Source organism: Danio aesculapii, chromosome 24, assembly GCF_903798145.1.
Source record: "Danio aesculapii chromosome 24, fDanAes4.1, whole genome shotgun sequence".
Taxonomy (NCBI): domain Eukaryota; kingdom Metazoa; phylum Chordata; class Actinopteri; order Cypriniformes; family Danionidae; genus Danio; species Danio aesculapii.
The window spans coordinates 35,949,179-35,973,992 of NC_079458.1; the positions used below are offsets into that span (position 1 = coordinate 35,949,179).

The 24,814-nt window shown below is 37.1% G+C and overlaps 1 protein-coding gene and 1 long non-coding RNA gene across 5 annotated transcripts in view; one reads left to right on the top strand and one right to left on the bottom strand.

The window, feature by feature from the left end:
- abi1a (abl-interactor 1a) overlaps window positions 1-24,814 on the bottom strand; it is an 82,662-nt gene that overhangs the window by 43,720 nt on the left and 14,128 nt on the right. For all 4 annotated transcript variants that reach the window (XM_056451070.1, XM_056451069.1, XM_056451073.1 and 1 more), the window contains exon 2: window positions 10,183-10,350. In XM_056451070.1, the coding sequence (XP_056307045.1) occupies window positions 10,183-10,350 (168 nt within the window). The remainder of the gene's footprint in view (window positions 1-10,182; window positions 10,351-24,814) is intronic.
- Window positions 22,268-24,361, top strand: LOC130218791 (uncharacterized). Its single transcript, XR_008835993.1, has 4 exons — window positions 22,268-22,564; window positions 23,016-23,169; window positions 23,259-23,335; window positions 23,984-24,361. It is a non-coding gene; the product is annotated as an uncharacterized LOC130218791 (long non-coding RNA).

Below are 24,814 nucleotides of genomic sequence, written 5' to 3' on the forward strand. Positions count from 1 at the left end.
CACTTCATGTGGTTATGTCAATAGGCCTGTCATGCCAGCATTTAAAAATAACCCCAAAAAACACACGATTATTTCTGAAATGAGAAACTGACCACACCCTGATGTTTGAGTTACCGGCCAAGCTTCTTATTTTAAATCTTCATTGTAATATTTGAAGACCCAAATCAGGCTAAATAAGTATTATTTACACCACAATACATTACATGAGGGTTATACTTTCATTTAAGTCACATTACATACTATGAACTTGCATCAAAAAAAGTACAATGTACACTGTAAAAAAATGCTGGGTTCCACATGATCCCTTCATGTCATCCCAAGTCAAATCAATTAAGTTAACTTAATTAAGTTGAACATAAAACAACTAAGCTGCCCCCCAAAAAACTCAGGAATTGTGTTGTTTCAGCTCATTTTAAATAAGTAGTCAGAACAAGCAGCAATAAATATTTTTGGAGTGTATTTATTGAGTTCATATTGTATTGCAGGAGACTTATGAGGCTATTAAGTTGATATACGAATAACATTAAGAACATGTTTGCTGGTGTGGGTGGGTTTATGGATGGTTAAGGTGTAATTACACTGTTTTCCACACAATTCCTTTATGCTGTCCAAACACAAATTGATTATGTTAAGTGGACTGAACAAAACAATTAAGTTGTCCATCCAAAAATTGTGTTGATTGAGCTTGTTTTAAAGCTTAACGGTGCCCAATAATGAAAATTATATACCAAGGCATAGTAGAATAAAGAGAGATCAGTATATGGAAATTGACATATCATGACCCTCAGAGTCCATCTTTTACTCGTTATCATGTAAATTCCATGAGTGTAAAACCCCAGTGGAAAACAAGCCAATCAGAAGACAAAACAAACTGCGACGAGACATTTGCACATTTGCATGTATGCCTACTTTAGGTCGTTCATACTGACCTGACGTCACCAAGAGAACCCAGACTCATGTAGCTCTGAGATCATTAATATACACACCTCAGGCAGCGTTTGACAAAAAACAAGGTTTTCTAGCAAGATAACAATGATAGTTTCCCTCCATTCGTTATTTTAAAGCTTTGGCTATTTTAAAGGATTTGGCTTCAGTACAGACAAATCTAATGTATATGCACACATATAATATTGTAAAGCTTCCTATAGACACTATTAATCCACATGAGACTTTTGTGAGGGTGTACTCATATATATTGAGCACTGGAGTAGTGAATGTGACTTAAGATAAAGTGTAACCCACATGAGGACATGAAGCATGCATGCAACAGAAATTGCAGCACTGCTCTTTGTTGCATATGCAGCACTAAACGGAAACACTTTGTGATTGAAAGCAAGGACGCAGCTCGGTTAGTTTGGACTGCAGTTCACTAACAACATTACGAGCACAGCTGAAGGGTGAGGACAGGCGCTCCCTTCACAGATTTACGGCTGTGTTATGCTCCATCTGGCTTTGGCTTCTCTCCGACAGAGTGACCGCGAGCATCTGAGAGCTGCTATCTCCAAACTGAGCCAAATATGAATAAGCATTCTCTTCAAGACAGAAAACGGCTGCAAAAAGGAGGTTTCAGCCAGTATTAGATATTCTTGGTAGGACTACACAATATATGGAACATTTTTGTTATCCCAATAATAGTAAATGAGTGGTGTACGTAGACTGCTAGGCGACCATCAACCGGATGACGAGCTGACAAAACATTGCTGCAACTCTGATACAAGTTTTATTTATGGAGAAAATGGAAAAAGCACTGCAGTGTTTGGGTGTTGTGTGCATGACTGAGGTAATTAGTCTACCGAAATGTGCATAATCCATACAAAGAATGAAGCTGATTGGTCCGTTCTCGTCACGTGACATGGTGCGCTAGTGGTATTCGCTCCCAGTTTGCGCGCGCAAGTCATGCACCTCCACCGGAAATAACGAACTTGCGCGCAGAAAAGACGCGATATATGAATGGCCGCCATCATTCACGATCTCCAGCAGTTGATTTTCTCTTGCACAGACATGCTGGATTCACCTGATTTGTTGACAAATGGGTTGCGGATCCATTCCCTTGCAGTTCATGGGTTCTTCACGGGGCCTTTTCACCTTCGCAATGAAACTTTCCAAAGACGTCTGGTTCCCACTTAATTTGCTAGCCTGTGGGTTCAATTTTGGCACTAAAGTGACCGAGATGTAACCAAGAGAATACAGTCATTCTTCAAAATAAAGGATTTTCCAAAATAAAAGATCATCCAAACTCAGATGATAAATAAAACGGACATAATTAATGATTACTTGTGTGGCCTGGTACCAATTGATCCACAAACCAGTACCGGTCCGCGGCCTGGGGGTTGGAGACCACTGTTGTATATGAATTGTGTGGACTATCTGACTCTAAACTCTCTCGTTGTCATACAAAACAACAGACATATACTATGATATGAGGGATTTAAGCCTTCCAACAGTAAAGTACTTTAATCTCCTCAGACAAATATAATCTCCCGACACTCTTGTGTGAAGACACTTCAAGTTCACAAGGTTCACATGTCCATGTTAGACACAATCCAGTGAATAATGCATATTAAACATCTTATCAGAACCACAGATACAATTAGAAATGTGATGGTATGAAAGCAGTGACTAAAAGGCTATCAAAGGCCACACAGCCCCGCGTTATGGATGAGTTGAAGATATATTTCATGCACATGGTGTGTTTATGCTTTTATAGGTACATTTGATTTGCTGAGAAATTTATTTATCTGAAAAAGTTAGTTCTATCATGAAATAAAGCATAAATAGGGTCTGATTTTAATTTATTGTGAGAAGCTAACAATTAATGCATAAAAATCTCAAACCTGACTCTCCCTGTCAAACCTGAATCACCCTGTAAATTAAAGGTTTTCTACTTGCCATGTCAATTTTATGTGCGCAAATTGCATGGGAGGCTTCCATTCAAAGATTAAACCGCTATAGCCAACATTAGGTTATAGTGATGGTCTTAACAGAAGCCAAATTCTAGAAGTCCTTATAATGACTAGCAAATGCACTGGAGAGTTGAGGGACCTCTCTTTGTATTTCTAGCACCATTTCGGGTGAGTAATAAAAAGTTTCATGGGCTTATGTGGGAAGCATGTTCTTGATGAGATCTAGTCGTGGAGCTGGGAAAAGTCACACACTCCCCACTACATAACCTCATTAATCGTCATCATTCATTTATCATCTCATTCTGAAATCACACTTTTTGGCTCTACTTGATTGTCAGGAAACACAAGGGAGGTGAGTCTCTCTTACAATCTCTTCTCTGGAGCTCCATTTCCTGCTTCCTGATCCGCTAAGAACACCCGAAGACAGACATTCAGGAGAGATGAAGACGGAATTTGAATTTGTATTGGACCTTTGCTATATGAAAGTGGTGGGCTAAATATTTATGTTTCATACTCAACAATCAAGTGTGTAGAACATGGCTGTCCAAACTCGGTCCAGTGCTGTTGTCCTGGAAAATTTAGCTCCAACCCTAATCAAACATACCTGAACCAACTAATCAAGCTCTTACTAAATATACCAGAAACTTCTTGGCTGGTGTGTTGAAGCAAGTTGGAGCTAAACTCAGCAGGACACCGGTTTGGACACCCCTGGTGTAGAACATCCATGCATGGCACAAATTAAACAGCCAAAATTCATACATTAGAATATTGCACACCGACAGCTCCCAACTATTTTTGACAATTTCAAAAGCTTGTAAGCTGCTTGGCTCGGCTCAAATATTCCTCTCACACAATACAAGCCTTAACGATGAACATCAATGATTTCCACAACTTGTCTTTATGACAACAGCAAAAATTGACTGAAATGGGCTGAACATTTTGAGGTGAATTTAAAGAATATGCACTCATACATTTTTGACAACCACATAATCAAATCTCTCCACATCATCAGCAGAAATTGACACTTAAAGCAGCAATTGTAGCTTAAAGTCCACCAGGACAAAACTTTTTCCTGGAGGGAACATGCTGAGTTTAGCTCCAACCCTAATAAAACACACCTGAACAAGTTAATCAAGGTTTTACTAGGTATACTTGAAAAGACCAGATAGGTTTTTTTGAGGCAAGTTGGAGCTAAACTCCCTCCAGAACCAGGATTGGTGACCCCTGGTGTAAAGGATCTTTTGGGGCTACGCTTACTAAAGGCTAATTTATTATTTCTGAGTCAATTACACACAAATAGTGCAGTGCAGCCATCGCATCGTCGCATTCATTTCGCCACCTGACACACATCTCTGTAAGCTCTGTGATTGGTCGGCTTAATTGCGTTGACGAGTATCGGTGGGGCCGAGAGCCAAGGTAGAGCAGTGAGCACGTTGGAGCAAGCCACTTTAACAAATGTCAAGTCCTGTGGAGGAGCTCCAAATCGATATTTTTGTTTACCTTATGATTGAAGTTCCGCCAGTTTCTGCCTCTGAGTGAGCGAGTTTAAACTACTTGTACAGTACGGCGGCATTACATGTATTTCCAGTGTCAACAAAACACCAGCAAAGAAACTGTACACAGAGGAACATAGAAACTCCACTGCCAGCTAGCGTTTTGGAAGTGCTATTGCAGAGCAATACAAACAGAACACAGAAGTAAAACTGCATGACTATGTGCAAGGCATGCGCTGTAGGTTACAGCAATCACTCGATGCAGAAGTATAATTCAGCCTTAATTGGTTCAGGGAAAAATTTCACTCATTAAAATATGGTTCTAGTTGAACTATATTCATCAATGACACTGCAAACGAACATTGAGTTGCTTCATTTACGATGAACTATTCCTTTAATGGGAGACCAGTTGCTGGTGAAATATGCACGGAACCATTTCTAAGCATGGTACTTCAGAACTTCCCTTAAAGCTGCCTTTAATTAGTCATCCCTGCTATTCATGTGAAATGCAGCTAACACACATGGGTTTACTTGCAGCTATGAATAAGAAACACTGCAAAAAGGGACTCCTAGTGTGTTGCCAAGATTCATCTGGACAGACAAAGTGCAGACTGTTCACAGTCTCTTAGCAGCCACTTCATGCTCTGGTCTAGGTAGCAGCACTTCAGCCTCCCACGCTCAGGGTCAGCCTCTAGCAGGACAGATCCGTGATAACACAGCTCAAAACATTCAGTGTGGAGTTGAGATGAAAACAGTGAACTCCAGGGTCTTCCGTGTCGGCCCATTAGCTTGCTGCACTGATGTTCTAATCTAATTTGGCCACATGCTGGCAGTGCGGTCTGTCTAATAGGCAGCCAGAGGAAGAGCAAACAGTGAGAAATGCTGTAAAGATGGGAACATCCTCTGTCAGCAAAGCTCTGGGTGTGCCTCAGTTGAGAGATTAGAGCCACTTTATAGCCATTAGTCACCTTCCAGTGGAACAGGGCAGTCATGACTGTTCTGAAGCAATTGGCACAGAGGCTAGAGGGTTACAATTTATTTTAAGAACTATTACTATTTCTAGTTACTAGTTTTATGACAAGTTGATGCATCTCAGTTAGCTTGTGTAAAGTTCAGGAGCGAGGGTCTAAATCCTTTCATTCAAATGTTAAATACGGTAAATTAAAACTTTGTCAAAACTTACATCCCACGTAAAATCACCTAGAAGACGTACAATCTCTAGAAGAATGGGTATTCAATTATGAGAGCCACTGCTGTGCATATGTCAGAAAAAAAATATTCCAAGACCTCTGCAGGAAGTTTCATTATCAAAGATTTAATGTTGGAAATGATACAGAAAAATCACAGAAAAAGAGGTTTCTTCTGGTTGCTCAAAGGACAGTTTTTTGAGACAGTATTGGGGTAAACCCAGATGATAAGGCATTGTCTTTAACCATTGGTCTAAACCAGGTGTGCCCAAACTCAGTCCTGGAGGGCCGGTGTCCTGGAGAGTTTAGCTTCAACCCCAGTTAGACGCACCTGAACCAGCTAATCAAGCTCTTATTAGGTCAGGGGTCGCCAACCCTGTTCCTGGAGAGCTATCTACCTGCAGAATTTAGCTCCAACCCTAATCAAAGGCACCTGAACAAATTAATTAGGATCTGAAGCAACCCTCTATGATTACAGACAAGTGTGTTTGGTCAGGGTTTCAACTGAAATATGCAGGAAGGTAGCTTTCCAGGAACATGGTTGGTGACCCCTGTACTAGGTATACTAGACACTTCCTGGCAGGTGTGTTGAAGTCAGTTGTAACTAAACTCTGAGAGACCCCAGCCCTCCAGGACAGATTTTGGCCACCCCTGATCGAAACAGCTTGGTTGATACAGTTCTATTGTTTATATACACCAGAGGTGTCCAAACGCCACAATATTCTCGCAACTGAAATATTCCAAACATCTAACTAAATAACTTCAGTTAAGTATGTGATTATATGAAGACACACATACATTTATAAACTTAACTTTTGTATCCTTTAAGAGTATAAATATATAATTAGAAGATATGGAAATGAATAAAACAGATCAATGCTTTCCAAACTTGTCCTGACGCCTCCCACAACATTTCTCATTTCGGATGTCTCAATTATTGGACACTTTTAATTTAGGTCAGTCTAAAATAAATTCACAAATGGGTTGTTGATTTGCATCAGGTGTTTTAGACAATGAAGAAACAGTTTTCACTGCTTAAGGACCTTCAGGACTGGAAGTACTCTGATCCTGGAGGGTCACTGTCCTTAAATCAATGGTCTCAAACTCAATTCCTGGAGGGCCGCAGCTCTGCCTAGTTGAGCTCCAACCACCTCCAACTCAAACCTGCTTAATAGTCTCTAGTAGTCTTGAACATCTTTATTACTTGGATCAGCTGTGTTTGATATGGGTTGGAGCAAAACTGTGCAGAGCTGTGGCCCTCCAGGAATTGAGTTTGAGACTTTAAATAGTTTAGCTAAATCTTTAAATCCCAAACAGGCAATTCTGAAGACATCTGTTATGCGTTTAAGATGAATCTGAATAGGGATTGAGCTGAATTCTGTAGACGGTTGCTTTCCAAGACTTGACCTGCCCACACAATTCTAGTGATCCTAAAGAGTTTGACTAGATAGTTCAAGTGTTTAAATGGCTAAAGAGTTAAACAAAGGAACTGGACGGAACACCCCTGAAATATGATAGGTTTATGGTTTTTAACTAACAGTAGGCAACACAAGCTGCTGGTCACCAGGGATGTGAACAATGGTAAGCTGCATGGGAGATAATTCCTATGCAATGCAACCAGCAAATAAACCTAGTATTTTCTCAATCCCAGTCCTTCCGTGCTGGAAGCGCATGCTTCATTTATTTCTCTTTTTACTTCAGATGTAAAGTGTACAGGATATTCCACCATTGATCGGTGGCACTGATTGAAATAAAGGTTTCTCAAGCTTAAGTAAGGAGGAGGCACTAGAGATCAACACACATACTGCGCATGGACGCATGGAGCCCTTCTATTGAGCTGGACGTCTAAATCTGTCATGTTAAATAAGAGCGACATGCAAAATATGAAGCGGGGGTGGGGTGTGAGGGTCAGGATTGAGAAATGCTGAACTAGTGATTCACTCTGGTGTTTCCAAACATTACGTACCTTTAAATAATTGCTTGAGGGCTTTGTATGTGTGAAATTGGCAGTAAGCAAAGCATGATTCTCTGCCTCTGTTTTTTAATTCAGAATGATTAAGAATGAGGTTTTCCACTACCTTTAGTACAACATGCCTTGACAAAAAGCCTGGTCACAAACAGCACACTGTTTTAACCATAGCTCTCCTATTATTCCAATCTCCATCTTTATGGAGAATCTTGATTGACATTGTAATGGAGCTTGTGTGTAAAGAACTGGAGGCAAGAACAGCCCTCTGTTGACCCCATAAATGAGCCTGTTTTGCAGCCGTTCATAAAGCCCACAGTGATTCCCTAAGAAATGAATGGAGACAAGATCTTAAAATACACTTCACTGTACACCAGTAAACCCTAGCAGCATCTGCGCGAAGATCTGCCTAGTAAAGCTTTAATGTGATTGGCAGATTATATCAGTCTAATAATTCTGGGTTTAGCACAGGGTTGTGAGAACCACAAGTTGGTGTTTGTCAAATAAGAGATCTAATTTCGAAACTCTCCAGATGGTTGAAGGTCTTGTTGACAGTGTCATAGTAAACCTGCCGACAGTTCTGAGTGACAGGCAAGAAATTGAGTCCAAAAATACCAAGAAATTTTTGTTCAAATATCAGTTCTTAATCTCTTTTCAAAATTCTATTAAACTACCCTCCACTACTGACATCCAAATTGCTGCAAACAGTTAGAAGTGTATGTTACTTCTGAAAACACCTTTTTTTGGAAAAAGACTTCATGTACCATTGAAAAACGAACAAATTGAAACTGTACTTTTTCTGTACCATTGCTAATATCATCTAAAAAAAACAAAAGACCTGCAGCCCAAGACCTCCAAGTGAGAGGGATTACACGGCAAGCAGGTTGGGTGACCTCCAAGTGGGAGGGACTTGAGCCACAAGCAGGTTGGGTTTAGGTGGTGTAGGTAAAGTAGACATTAATAAAACACAACAGGTTACTGTAAGGTAGCACAATATTGGACTACATACAAGACGTTAAAAAAAATAAAGACTGCAGGTTTGTACAGCCCACTTGGATCTCAAGTCCCACCCACTTGGAGCTGGCTCCGACCAACGACCTTTCATTTTCAAAAAGTAGAGCAATCTCAGCATGTCCATTAAGCAATATTTTATGCAATATTCCAAAATCCACATTAAAAAGCAGGATGACCATCAAGTACATTTTGTCCTGATGTAAGCAAATGGCAGACATTTTTTTTCCTAGGAGTTTTAGTAAAGCATCCTTGGGTAGCCGTGGCCTATTTGTGAATTTGCATAGGTCACGAATCATGCGCAGATTGTGAAAAAAGCCCTTTGCTTCAGATACCTGTATGCAATCATAGGGGTTTCGTGTCCAATGCCTTTTATATGCACTACTTTGAAATAGCTGTCCTGATCGCAAGTGTTTCATGTTAAGTGAGTGTATTTTTTATTAAACAAAGTAACTTAAGATACCTGTCAGATTACATTAATACTGTTATAACTTCATATACCTGTCCTGATCCCAGGTGTTTCATGTATTATTACTTGTATATTATTTACAGCAACATTAGATACCCGCATATTTTAAATGACAAAAACATGGTTAACCTATGAGTAATGTACCATAACCATTATTATTATTTTGTGGTTTACCATGGTCAAAGTACAAACGCACCAGGATTAAAACTAATGGGTACAAATGCAGTTTTACACTTTTTGTGGTTGGTTGTTTTTGCAAATTAAACAATTAAAATATAACACTATAAAAACAAAATACCAAACTATTGTTTTTCCTTTGTTATCAATCCCGGGAGTAGGTTTTTCACCCATCGTAGCTAACAATATCCTTGATTTGAAATACCTGCACAAAAAAACAAACCGTATTCTGTGCAGGATCAGTGACCTCTTTATATTATTGTTTTTTTTAAGGGGGCGTATTTCCAACACCAACCGCTCCACATCCACTTTACGTCATGGTAATGAAATCCCAGGAATTTAGTGATAGCCATACGCAAACACAGCTTGACTGCTCAAATGAACTAACCTTGATCATTTGACCCATTCAAATTAACATAATTTAATGATATGCCTGAACATGCTTCTCTTGGAGGATAATTCCTCTATTTGATGACGTTATATGAATGATACTCGCATTTCTAGGTAGGAGTTGGCAGTATGATGTTATGTTGCGTTATTCAACAGTGTTGTTCCAAATATAATAAGCATGGCTGTTTCATAGGTCACAAAGCTTTACTTAACAGCAACTAGTGCGTTTGTCTGAACCCTGTAATGACTTCATCAACTAACCGCACCATATGGAAGTGGGATAAGATTTACACTAGGACTCTGTGGGAGAGCTTTGCGTCTCCATGATGACAGAAATAACTATAGAGAAGCATTCACAAAGAAGAAAGAGAAACGGGGGGGCAAAGGAGGTGAACAGAAAACAAGGCCGATATTAACAAGTCAGTCACTGTGAGAGACAGACATTCATTCATCCATTTATCCACATGGAGACAGTCTGAAAAGGAAAGAGCCGACTAAATACTTAATGAAAACTCAGACAGACAAGGACATAGCAAGGGAAATGAGAATGAGAGAGAGATATATATAAAATATGAACGTATCTGACCTGAGATATGTGGTTAATGGAGGACTCCATCCTGCGCAGCTGCGAGGCCTGGATATCCAACAGCTGCAGGACATTGTTGGCTAAGGCATTGATCTGATAGGCCACACTCGCCAGCGACTGGGTGGTGTAGGCTTTGGTCTCCTCCAAGGCTTTCCTCTTATCCTGGGCCTGCAGGTCAAGGTCAGAAAAAATGCCTTTCTTTAATTCACATTTCCTCAATAACCATGTTCACTTTAACTATACAATCTCTGCCTTAGATAGCACACCCACAAACTGCCCACTGATGGTCTGGATGAATGACCTAAAGTACATGAAATTACTTGTCTTGCCCAATGAGTAATGCAAAAGTCTGCTTTGTGTTCTGATTGGCCTTTTGTTCACCAGGGGTTAACCGCATTCACTATAAACAGTCTCTGCCTTAGATAAGTAAACCCACAGACTGTCTGGATGAACGACCTAATGTACATACAAATGATGAAGGCTTGCCTCATAAGTCACGCAACAGTTTGCTTTGTCTTCTGATTGGCCTTTTGTCCACCGGGGTTAAACACTCATGGAATTTAAAATATACCGAGGAAACAATGGTGTCTGAGACTCACAGTATGCCCATTTCCATATACTGATCTCTTATTATTTGATTAAGCCCATGTATAGCCAGAATTTCTTTATAAGGCACATTTAAGCATTTCATAAGGTCATGCTAGGCAGCGACTGGGTAGTGTAGGCTTTGGTCTCCTCCAAGGCTTTCCTCTTATCCTGGGCCTGCTGGTCATGGTCAGAAAACACCTTTCTTTAACTTACATTTTCTCAATAACCGCATTCGCTTTAACTATACAGCCTCTGCCTTAGATAAGCACACCCACAAACTGTCCATGGACGGTCTAGATGAACGACCTAAAGTACATGCAAATGATAAAGGCTCACCTAATGAGTCACGCAACAGTCTGCTTTGTGTTCTGATTGCACTTTTGTCCACTGGGGTTTTACACTCATGGAATTTACACGAGAATGAAGAAATAATGGCTTCAATGGCATTCGATAAAGCCTAGGTACACCCAGATTTTCTCTATAGGGCACCTTTAAGCATTGCATAAGTCACGCTTGCCAGCAACTGGGTGGTGTAGACTTTGGTGTCCTCCAAGGCTTTCCTCTTATCCTGGGCCTACAGTTCAAGGTCAGAAAAACACTTTTCTTTAACTTACATTTTCTCAATAACCGCGTTGGCTTTAACTATACACAGTCTCTGCCTTAGATAAGCACACCCACAAGCTGCCTACGGACTGTCTGATACATGTTGCAAAGAAAATATCTGTCTCAAATAGTCCATTCCAATCTGACCAGCTGATTTCTATGCAAATTCCAAGTTTAAATGCTTTTTATCAGTGTGGGTATTACAAAGTGAAGGTACCAGCCTTCTACAGCGGTGGAATGTAATAATCTATGTAATAGCCAGCCAATAAAACACTCAGATACATAGATTTACAGAATCACCACACATTTTCCCCTTTAGACTACTTCTACATTGTTTGGATAAGATATTGTCTTGTAATGTGTCCTGTTGCTCTGGTATTCTTAATTTCCTGTCTATGTGGGTGGTTGTTAGACATACAGTTATGTGGAAATGTTACAGATATTCACTTAATACAAAGGTTGGGGTCAGGGACCACTAGAGGGCCTACAACTAATTTCCAAGGAGCCCTCAAAATGATTTATAATGATTCAAAACAAGCATTATCATAGCTCAAAGCAACTGTATTTCTTTTTATTTACCCCAACATAGAACCAGGGCTCCTACTGTCTACAGTTTTTATTAAAACACTATTTAGTGTTATTATTGCCATCATTGTTGTTGTTTATTTGTATATGTTTTATGAATTTAGTATTGCTGTAAAAAGCTATAATAAAAACACAGTCTATTGTATGTTGGTTCTATACACACAAGTTATTATCAGACTATAAAAAGGTGGAAATAGCATCACCTTAGCTTTGCATGTAAAAGGCAAACCTGTTCGGAAACAAAGAGATAAATCTGCATCAACCGCAACCGCACAGAACTGAAACTCTTGGTTTTTAAATGTGGTATTTTCTCAGTTCTCCATTTGGCCGACCTGTGGTAAACCATGAACTTACAGAGGTAAAATACCACTCATGCACGGCCTATAAACCTGACACACATGCAGATGGAACTTTTACAAAAACACCTAACATGGGAACCATTGTCTCTATTTCAAAAAATGCTACTTTTTATAGAAAGTTAATGGGGATAGAAAAGGGTATGGTTCACCTCTATTCATTTGTTATTCATTTCAGCTTCCAGCCATCCAAGATATAGAATATTTAAAAAGAGTTTTAGTCTAACACAGTGGTCCTTTATGATTAGTTGTGCAATGATTAGTTATGATTAAAGTGCAAATCGGCAGCTCTGTCTAAAATAAAATAAAATAAAATAAAATAAAATAAAATATTTAAAAAATAAATTTAATTAAATAGTTATATAAAATAAAATTAAATTAAAAATGAAATAAATAATAAAATAAAAAGTAAAAAAATAAAATAAATAATAAAATAAAAAATTATAAAATAAAAAATAATAAATAAATAAATAAAATATAAAATAAATAAATAAAATTAAATAAAAAATTTAATTAAAAAAAATAAATATTAAATAAAAAACATTAATAAATAAATAATATATAAAATAAAAAAATAAAATAATAAAAAATTTAAACTAATAAAATATATAGAGGCAAAACTACATAAATTATCACCTGTGGCACCTAATTTATTTATTTATTTATTTATTAAAAAATTTTTCAGATCTAATTAATCCTAACTCAAACTCAAACAATTTTCTCTCTTGTTTCGACTCCCTCCATCAGTGTTTATTTTCAGCTCTGGGTTCACCTCCAGCCAATAACAGAACAACAACTACTGGTAAAGTGGGGATAAATATAGTAAGGCCCCATTTAATTGGCCAAATTTAGATTAACAACCAATGTGTAAAATAAATTTAATTTATCAGACATGTCTGCGATACATATATTGCATATACAGTTATCGTGATAACAATACTTTGGTAACACTTTACTTTGATGGTCCATTTGAGTATTAGAATGTCTGCTTAATATGTGTTGATACTGCTGCTTCAATAGACATTTAACTGACTATAAGAAAGTCAATGTCCATGTCAACTTACACTAACCCTAACCCCAACCCAACAGTCTACTTATAATCTAGCGAGAATTAGTTGGCATGTAGATGCAATGTAACTCAAATTCAACAAACGGACCATCAAAAAAAACGTGACCAATCATTTTGTAATATAGGATACAGCCCTAAAATAGAACCTGGATTTGTTAAGAAGGAATACATGGACCAGATGTGTTACAGAAATGCTGCTTGACAGAATGAAGAAGCACTTCCTCCAGAAAAAAAGACTCTTTTGTTTGTATAAATGCATGAACCAAGCAAAACTCTTTCACACATGGGGAGTACGACTCTAAAAGCATTCATATTGATTGCAAATTAAGTGGTGAAGGTTTGCAATAATATTACTTCACAGATGTTAGACTGAAACATGAAGCAGAGCCATTCTTGGGTCAAAAGTCAGGCTATTTTAAGTGTTTGGCAAGAGAAATGGACATTGTTGCAGTGGACACATTCTTCCCAGAGTTTTGCTTCAAAAAGTGCTGAATTCACACATTCTGTAAGGGTTGAAAAGAAATGTGTGTCCATCTAGTCTAGGTCAGAGTGTTGAGCTGAGAATCAACTAAAAGCTGAACGTTTTAGACTTCGATTGAATGGTGCTGAACGAGACACATCTCCTTTGGCAACTTTAAAAAGGATTGAATGTGCCATAAAGGCAGGTTGTAAACTCAAATCTAAACAGAGCATTTGGCTCATTTCCAGTCTGGATGTATGGTACAGTTATCAGAATCTGCTGTAATTGAGCTTTATAGCTGTCCTGTTGATTTAATTTTGCCCTATGAGGCATCCGTAAATCTCTATTGTCCATATCTAAATAACAAAAACATATACAAGTATGGAAGATAGAAATATGTGTATGTTTTTATATTAATGTATTGAAATGTTAGTGTTATTAGGCTCAAAAACACATTCAAAAGATTGGATTTTTGTAATAGTTTGAATGATGTTAAATCAAAACTGCATTTATTTGATTGTAAAACAAACGAGATATATCCAGCTGCAGACCCGCAGACCCACAAACGTTTCAGGCACACAGACAATCTAGCACACACAATCTAGGCAAACCACATATGGTTAATGACGGATCAGTCTGTTCTGTTCTGTTTTTTTTTCTTGTTTAACGACGACTAACTCCTTAGGAGCATTATCGCCACCTACTGAATTTCACAAATATGGCGATCGAGTCCGCCCGTGCTACGATTGTCATTCATTAGACTGTGAACAGTTTAGGGTTTCCCATTTCAGTCACAGTTACTTCCAATTGTCATGTGCGCAGCGCATCCGGTGTGCGACGCCTTTAAGGATGGAGTCTGCTTTAGCTTTGTGGATCAGTGACTGCAGGAAAAAGAATGTTACATTGAATGCCAACAAAATCCACACAAATGCTAAACAGCTTTGTGAGCCTTTGCTGACAGCGATGAATGTTTGCGCCTGACGACAGGTTTTGATCTTTGGTTTCGTTCTATAATACTGGACTTATTTTTCTACGAAGGTTTTAACTTTGAGAGCGTTTAAACAAAAGAGAAAAGTGTGAAAATGTTCATTCATGTCCAAGAAAAGTGTATAAAGTGTGCAGTGAGGGGTTTTACAGCCTTAAAACATCTATAATAATTGTAAAAAAATAAAGCGGACTACTTTGCGGATTTCGCCTATTGCGGGTTATTTTTAGAACTTAACTCCCACGAATAACGAGGGATCACTGTAAATGTCTCATTATTTATCCTATTAAGTAAATGTCCAATTATTAACTTGGACAATGGCGAGATAGAATTTAAATATCATTGTAAGTGAATGTAAGTGTCTCTGTTTTGGTTTCTCTCAAGGTTTTTTTTTTCTTTCACTTTCGTCATTTGGTTAAGTTTTGTTCCTTGCTTGTTTGGCTTGCTTGGTTTTGGGACATGTGGAAGTGCGCATCAATGGATTTGCTCTTCAGTGTTTGGACTTTCATCAGCGAAAATTAAACTACACTGAACTGAATTAAACTGAACTTCACCTGTGAAAACTGGACTGACGCAGTTTCAAAATAGGTTTGGCAAAATCTACATTGTAAAAGCGCTATAGAAATGAAGATGAATTGAAATGGAATTGTTTAATGGCTTTAATGTTATTAGTGAATTTGTGAATATATATTGCAAAACCAAAAATTATTGAGGTCATGACCATGTGTTGCACGATAAGTCGATATATTGATTATTGTGACAGGCCTATACAATAGTACAGCAGTTCGCTTCTAGAGGTAAACACTCCATTAATTTCCTGCAGAGACACCTACTTTGAGCTCTCAGGTTGGTTATCTATAATAAATGCTTCTATTTTTTTTATTTTTAGAATAATTACATTGAACCGCTAAACTTATAGTAAAAAAAAAAAACTACATCACATGTGGTGTTTTACAGGAAATTCACAAGCAACACACCAAAATAGCAAGAGCAAGAAGTTCCCATGAAGCACAGCATGATGTAATTGAGTCAGTTCATGACCTCAAATTAATAGTTTTATATTTCTCAATACATTGTGTATGAGCGTGTTGTTCTTTCCTTTCTCCAATAAACTTAAAGAACTAAAAATAAAATCTAAAAACAAAACAAAAAACTTTTGTAACATTGGGATTTATCTTGTAGAACTGTTGCACAATATATCGCTTTATCATCGACATCGTAATGTGCAAATCTGCAGAAGTCTTATCGCAGACTCTCAAATGATTTCAGGTGATTTTTTTTTTTTAAGATTTATTTTTGGGCTTTTTTAGATAGGACAGTAATGAGACAGGAAGTGAAGATGTAGAGTAGGGTAGGGAAATGTCCTCGAGCCGGGATTTGAACTCGGAACGCCCTGACGTGCTACTGACATATGGTGGACATATGATGGACATATCAGCATTGGACATATGGACATATGATGAACATATGGACATATCGGCGCACCACTAGGCTATCGCACCTACTTTCAGGTGAATTTAAACTATTTGCTGCTTTAACAAAGATTATTTGTGTAAATAATAAAGACTATACGCTGATATTTTACATTTGATTATTGAATTCCTCTACCTCGACTATTATACTCCACCAAAAACAATAAAGCACTGTTTATTTCATTTTTTTCTTTGTCCTATTATTTTGATCTGTGCTTTATTTACTTTTATTTGGCATATTTTTCTATAATTTGTATATTTATGCAGATGCACTCCCCTTCAAAATCATCCAGGTCAATGTAAAATTACGAATTCTTTCCAAATCAGAGTCATCCAAATTATATTCATATAAATTGCAGAAAAAAAAATAATTGCAATGCTAGTTTTTTCAATATTGTGCAGCCCTATCTTTAAACCTACGAGAGTCTTCTGTAATTAAGTAAACAAATCTAGTGAAACCTTCTAACTACAAATGAACAATTTTGCAAAAGACAAAAAAAAAAAAACACTGAAATTAAGTAAAAGCAACCTTTTTTCCATATTTATTCAGAAAATTCTAATTAAATTTAAAAAAAAACGATTTAATTTACATAAAATTATTTATATTAATAAACTACATGACCTGCTGGATACAAAGTAATGTTGTCAAAAATATCGAGTTCGGTACCAATCGGTACTGAATTGTAAAAAACAACCATTTTGACGTTGGTCAATTTTGATCGGTCGTAATGTCATATGTCAGTTTATAGACAGACCAGCTGATCGACACGACTTTGAAATGCTCCAGTGTTCATATATCTGTGTTTGCACTTGGTGAACAGCAGTGAAATGATTACCTTCACGTCCAATCACAGTCACTTCTGTTGAGCATTTGAACACACGAGCCAATCAGCGCTGTTTAAGAATGCACTCAACACATGTTGTTGCTCATATATTACCAAGAAATTGACTTTTTTTTAAATTTCAGTACCGATCGGTAGCCAACTCAACACTTCTGACAACACAAATATAAAGTACTACTAGAGTTTACTGTACTATTCACAGAGTTGTCTAAATTAGTGTTGTCATGATACTGGAATTTCTAACTTTGATACGATACCCTGAAAAATATATATTTATATACCAATTTCGAATACGATTTTTGAATACGATATTTAATACCATTTTCGATACCGCAAGTGTGAGCAAGTCCCCCATCCCCACACACACAAAATGAATACTATACAATTTAAAAATATATATTACAGATAATAAAGGCTATAATATGAGAATGAGGCAGGTCTATATGTTTATATCAATAAAACATCTTTGGGTAGCACTAGGGCTGGGCCGATAAACGATATTATATCAAATCGTGCTAAAATTTATGTCAATAACAATGATAAGCTCTGGACTTTTTTACTCTATATTGATCTAAGAGCCAATCACACAGCAGCAATGTGCAACAATGGGAATCTAAAAGTGTGTTAATATTATGTGCTGAATTTTTGGCCACCGAAAATTTTTCGACCAAAAATTTTATGCCATTTAATGGACCCTCTAATTTTTGTGGCTTCAGTCATTGTTGGGGTACTCTTTTAAATCTGGAAGCATTAACAACTTATATGCATTACTATAACTTAAATGGAAATATGTATCATTATCGTTCAATATAGAAAACAGTTATCGAGATAGATTTTTGCCATATCACCCAGCCCTAGGTAGCGCACTAAAATCTTTTTGATTGTGACATTCAAAATGCAATCAAGTAAAATTAAATATACCAGGTAAGACTTTGTCAGCAGCCCTCAAGTCGAAAAAGCACTAACTAGGAAAAACTAAATCAGTGCAATCTTATATAACCCTCTTTGTTTTCTGATTAAAACAAATTTATTATTATCAATTTTGCAATACTGCAATTTTGACAATCTAACCGCAGAGAAACGAAAGCAACCACAGCGGTCACTATTTCCAATTACTTTCTCTTTCACTTCTTTATTGTGTACAGAATGTTAAATACTGTCAATTAACAATGAATATGCCTACAAATGTGCTTCGAGTCCAATAAGCTAAGCCTAAAACTTTATCTCTCCATAATTTCTATGATACGAGGCAAAGAGGTAGGTAGGCGGATCTTGGTTTAAGTGCACAGGAAGGAAAAGCCCACGTTTCCTCCCTAGAGAAGAGTCCGAGTATCAGGAGAGACGCTCCACCCTACAAACTGGAGGAAACTGCAGGAAGGAACAGAAGCGCTCTTGGACACTTTTGACATAATCAGGTCTGCTGAGGCACAGAACTTTCTCAAACGGGGCTGCCAAGCGTCTTGGCATGGATAAATGAAATGAGAATTCATTCCTTTCTGGCCCTGAAGAACAGTCTGTGATATGTGCCCGGTGAAAAAAAAAAAACACAAGGTTGAGCTTGCACTGAGTTCATCTCTCCGTGTTGAAGAACAAGTCAAAACACTCTGAGATTTGTTTGGATTTCCTGTAGTGCTGACAGCCCAGCTCGCGACACTGATACATATCCTGAGGGAAATGTACTCGGAATACCAGGTGAAAAAAATGTGAGGAATGTCCCTTATTAACACGGCATAACTCTTGTGAGGACGTTCGCTCGCGTTTCGCTCTCCTGACAGGAAGAGATAAAGGGATCTGACACATGCAAGAGATTGTGATTGCGGCTACAGTTGCATTCCATTATTTAGTTCCATAGTTCAATGAGTTTACTAGCTAGTTCTGTAATAAATCTTATATTTTTGGTGTTTATATTTGTAATAAAACTTCAATTTTTAGTAACCGTCAACCTGTTATTTCTGTTATATGTTAAAATAACTAATGCATAAGGTTACTTTGGAAATAACAATGAATAATGACTTTAGAGAAAGATCCTGTTGTTCATTTCTAGCATGTCATGATTTTGCCAAGTACGATGCCATCCTGAATTAACATCTATGTTGATCCTGGAAAATCATTTTTGTTCGAAAATATAATCCAAACCTATTCCCTACCCCTAAACCCAACCATAACTGTAAATTATTCCCAAAATCAGTAAATACTAGGGCAATAATAATTGGATAACAATCATGTAGAAGTGCATAAACCTAACCATAAGCCTAAACTTAACATAACATAAATGTTAAACGTATCCCTTAATTCTGATTGGCTGATTGGAATGTTGTTCCATGATCAACATAGTCCTACTAGAATCAAGTTGGCATTAATTTCTACATATATTTATAAATATTTTCAACTTGTATAGCTAAACAATAAACCCGAACTCACAAAGCAGAAGCAATATAGAGGAGTAAATTGTATCGAAATCGTTGAAATTGTATCGAAATCGCAATTTGGACATGCGCAATTTATAAATCACCTTACAGCATGTTAGTCCTGCAGTTTGGTATTTGCAGTATGGTATTTGAACCAATTATAACACAGCGCACCTAAACTGAGCGCTAGATCAGGAGATGACGTATACAGGGATGATGAGTTCAGCACAGGAGGAATTGGTGCCAAAAAAGTCAAAATCTATGGTGTGGGATTAAGCTACTTTGGATACAGGAAAGCTGATGTATCGCAAAACCAGGTAATTTGTAAGTCAGCCATATATTGCGTCTAAAAGCGCGTTGAAAGTGTGAGCGATTCGCTTCCTTCAGCATTTTCAGCGTGTTTTGCGGTCGCTACTTTGTCGTTGCTCATAACCATCAACTGTTTTCTCAGAGGATGACAACTTAACAAAACATTGCTGCAATTGCGTGACAAATTTTATGTATGGAAAGAATTAAAAAGCACTTGGTGTTCGGGTGTCTTGTGTTTGTCTAAGGTAATGTGTATATTCCATACAAAGTATGAAGCTGATCGATCAGGCATTGTGAAAAGTTACTATTAAAATTTGTCTGAAAAAGAGATATTTTCATCTGGGCGCGCCTGGAATGTGCCACTCACAATATGTGCACACAATCCATGCGCCTTCATTGGAAATAAAGGATTTGTGCACGCATATGAACGGCCTATTTCATGGCAGCGTCAGAAAGAGGTCTATGATCTATGCATGGCAAAATACAAAACACACAAGCAACTACTTCTGATATTTGGTCAAGCAGAACATCGGAGCCTTACTTGAGTTTGATGGCGCGCACCCTCACACACACATTTGTTTTGCCGTAGGTCTGTTCTAGAGACAATTTGTTACAGCTTTACTGGGTGATTTGTATTTTATGTCTGTTAGAGACATGTTACAGATCTTTGATAAAGATCTTATTGTTTTTCTTTTGAAATATGTTTCAGACTCACACTGTAAACATTCAGGAGATTCAGTCTGCCTGTGACAAAATTGTGATTAAAATTAGAATTGCAATATTGTTCAAGAAAATCGTGATGGGTTTCCCATATCGCACAGCCCAAGTTCACTGTTAGACTGTGACAAGTAATGCAATAACTACTAGTAAATAATTTTAATATCAATTATTTTCTCTTTTTTTAAGTAGTTTTTTTTGCGATGCACCAAAATAATACCAAAATTTCCATGTCCATTATAAAAGTCGCTTCATACTGCATAAAGGCGGCACATCATAGCCTTTTCTTTGGATTATATTTTCAGCTATATTTCTCTTTCGGCCAAAACCTGAAAATGTCATGTTAGCCGATAATTTTCAGCAGCCAAAAATTCAGTGCATCTCTAATGGGGGAGTGGTTTGGGTTGTAACTCAAATAAGTAATAAACTACTGTCCAGGGTATATTTTTGAGATTGCCATTGAAATTAATGGGTTTCATAGCATAGTGCTTTCCCTGTCTGCTGTAAAAGTCGATTCATACTGCATGAAGGCGGTATATTACAGGCTTTTCTTTAGATCATATTTTCAGCCATATTTCTCTTTCATCCAAAACCTGAATATGTCATTTCATTCGATTTTTGGCAGCCAAATATTTAGTGCATCTCTAATCCCCCATTGGTTTGGGTTATAACTCCAATACGTTATCGCCTACGGTCCAGGCTATATTTTTTCATTTAAACATCAGATAAAGTGATTATTTTTTATTTTATAAATGATCCCAATGTATTGTTTTAATAAGACTACTATGTTAGCAATAATAACATAGCTGCTTGACATATAGTAATGTCTACAATGCAAAACCGTTGTCTACACTAGATAATGTGACAGAGGTCATTACGAAGAACTTATGTAAACATATACTTAAAAGTACAATTTAAGTTGTATTATTTATACCCCCTTCAAAAATTGCTCTTGAGAAATTTTGTGTCCCCCAATCTGTCAGACAAAAACTTACACCGTTGCTCGTGTTGTTGGAAATTCTTTAGGAGAATGCTGTGATCTAGTGTTTTGACAGTTCCCAGCTGCAAAACTCACATTAAATACACTTACTGAGAACATTGCATTCCAATCCATTATGTTTGTCTTTTGTAAAAGCTAGTACATGTCTTATGTAACCACCTTCCAACAAACTTGAAACTGGTCGGATTACTTAGGGTTTCCTTCCAGATTTAGTCCACCTTAAAGTAAAAATTGACTACGGCTATTTTAGTAGAATTAATTTACTACAGTAGTGTTTAATGATACTTTACAGCTCCTTATTCATGTTATACTCCTTAATTGTTTAACTTCTGTTTAATATTATCTAAAATTCCACCACTGGGATCATTGAGTTACCCTCAGTATGACTGCACATGTCTTTTGAAGAGTCTAGTTTCTATTCACTTGCATAATATAATGGATTATTACTTTTGTTGAAGGGAAAGTGATGCACAAGGGAAAGCACGAGGGCGAGCAAATGATAAAAGATCTTTTATTTGGACTATTCCTAAGAGACCAATTAGTGAATTAGTCATTCGAGTAAGACTGGAATTTATTAATCTGCATTTAAGATTCTGTTTGAGGCCAATTCACACCGCCCTAACAAACACCTCCCAAACATTCTGTAGGTTGTTAGATTTACAGCGTCAGGAAACACACTCAAAAAAATGAACTTTCCTTATTGTTAGTTTTACTATACCCATCCTTGTTCACATTACATAAAACATATTAGTAATTAAATTAACACAAGTAAACTATGTTATTTCTACAAAAATGTAGTGCTGTAGACTTTACTTAATAAGGGTTTGACTGGCCAACTTAACATTGTGGAGTAAAACGCAAAACCCTCTTAAGTTTGGATATTTGTGGATACCGTAGCTGCTTACCTAGAGGTGGAGCACCAGAGCAGAACAGAAGACAAACGAACGCGGGAAGCACATTGAGGAGGAGAAGATGGTGGCTTTGTCAGGTATGAGTATTTCATAACTCTTTACTGTTAAATATTGTCAAGAAAAGTGATGTGAGTGTTCACAGAATTATGGTAATTTATGTTATGAATGTATTTCGGAGTCTTTTGAGTTTTAGCATTTTTAGACAGTTATTCTGACTCGTGTTTCTCAAGGAAAGCATGTGGCAGTGCAAAGACTCCAAGATCACAGTTGTTGAAACACTATAGATTTGTGCATAGATTTAAAACGTGGAATGCGCTACACAGCCATCTTAATCGTAGCCATCCAAAGGAGAACATCTGGTTACCTGCAAGTGTAACGCTAGCCACGTTCAATTGCCATGTGTGTTTTTGCAGCAATATAGATAATAAAATATAAAATTTTTGTCACATCCATAACCACCTAAAAACAGTGAGACAGTGCCTTGTATGAAAGTTATCCTTATTATAATCTTGTGTCTCAAATCCACAGATTGCTGCTGAATTCAGTCGAATCACTACTGTCCCACTAATTCAAACATTTATGTCAAAACAAGATGGTTACACCAGCAAGCTGGCCAGCATCTACCATAAAAGGAGGAATTGCAGGGTGTAAAATTTGGAAACTGATGGCTACCATCGACAAGGTTTGTTATCTGTATTTATGATGCTTGTAAATAATTTCCACATTAGTATTGTGTTTTTTCATTGTCTACACTTAATGTCTCTTCTACAGTATGATACCATCTGAACTTGCATTCTCAGAGCATGTTCTGTGTATCTTAATGAAGACTATGAAACCTCATGTATACAGTAAGTGTTCTCTGGCAGTGAATATATACCAAAATGCCCCTGCAAAATATTGTCAAGGAATATCAATACACACAGTTTATTTAACTTGGGGTTGTCAAAAGTACAGACTTCGGTACCAGTCAGTCCTAAAATTAAAAGATTGTGATGATGCTAGCATTTTTCTGAGGAAATTGAGCACAGGTGAGCAGATTCTTAGGCTGCTGATTAACCATAGTGTTCACATGCTCGACATATGATTCTGATTGGCTATAATATTGCTTCATATTGTTGACCGAGTGGTTACACAGATTACATTTACGTATGGTAGCTTTTGAAGATGTCTCTCAGCAGATTTGTCTAAGCAGAAATATTAAGGAACCGCATTAAGCGATTATCAGTGTTCACAGTCACATCTGTTGAGCACAAGAACACTGGCCAATTGAATTTCTTTGGTAGAATGTTGGTTTCTTCACATTTTTAAAATTCAGCACAGAAGCCTGTACTTTTGACCACCCTAACAAACACAGTAAAGTAGTTATTTAAGTAAATGCGGTGCGTGATGTGAAAGATTAAGGAATGGACAGTAGATACAAAATTCTCTAAATGTACAATCTGTATTTTTGTGGAATTAAACTGACTGAACATTGATACTGTTTTTGTGTTTTGTAGGACACAGACTTTGAAAACTCTAAGACATGGGCAATATTGTCATTGGAATCTACATCATCAGACCTGAAGGTGCAGAAGCCTGTGACCCACCATCAGATGTTGGACTGATTTTTGAGGGAGTAAATGTGCTTCAGAACCTTGGCGAAGTCACCTAGGCTTGTGCTCTTTCTTTGAGAGTCATATACAGCTTCAATCTCAGTTATCCTTCAGACCTGAAATACACTTTTGAGTTTTTCCAGAAAGTGTTGCTGGGACTTGATGCACATAAACTGTTACTCATAATACAAGTTCTTAAGAACAAACCTGTTGGTTGAATCAGTACATCATTCTGGACAAATGAAAGAAATAAAGGAAGAAGCTTTTTTTGTGACATTTAAATTGTTTCTGGTTTTAAAATTAAGGGTTTTAATGTTGTCTTTGTCGATGGAACCAACATTTTAAATGGAGTTCTGTAACTTTAAATGGTTAAAATTGTTTGGTTATTTACAAAAATTCTAAGATTTTTCAGTTTTAATCTTTTCTTTACTAATGGCTCGAACGATTTGAGATATCAAAAATTGAGCACTGTATTAGTTTGTGACATGCTGCCTGTCTTAAACTTTTCTTTTCTTTTTCCAAGTAAAATTTATTACTTGAAGTTGCACATAGTAAAAGTACATTTTGGTCAATAGTAAACATTCTTATTTTTTCATGGTTTTTTTTTTCTGTCTTTTTGAAACGAACTGTTATTTTTGTGGTGGTTTTCATAAATAGAGGCCAGTTGTTTTAACAATAGCTTAAACATTTTGAAATATCAGCAATTGAGCATTGTAGCATTTCGTGATAGTCTTG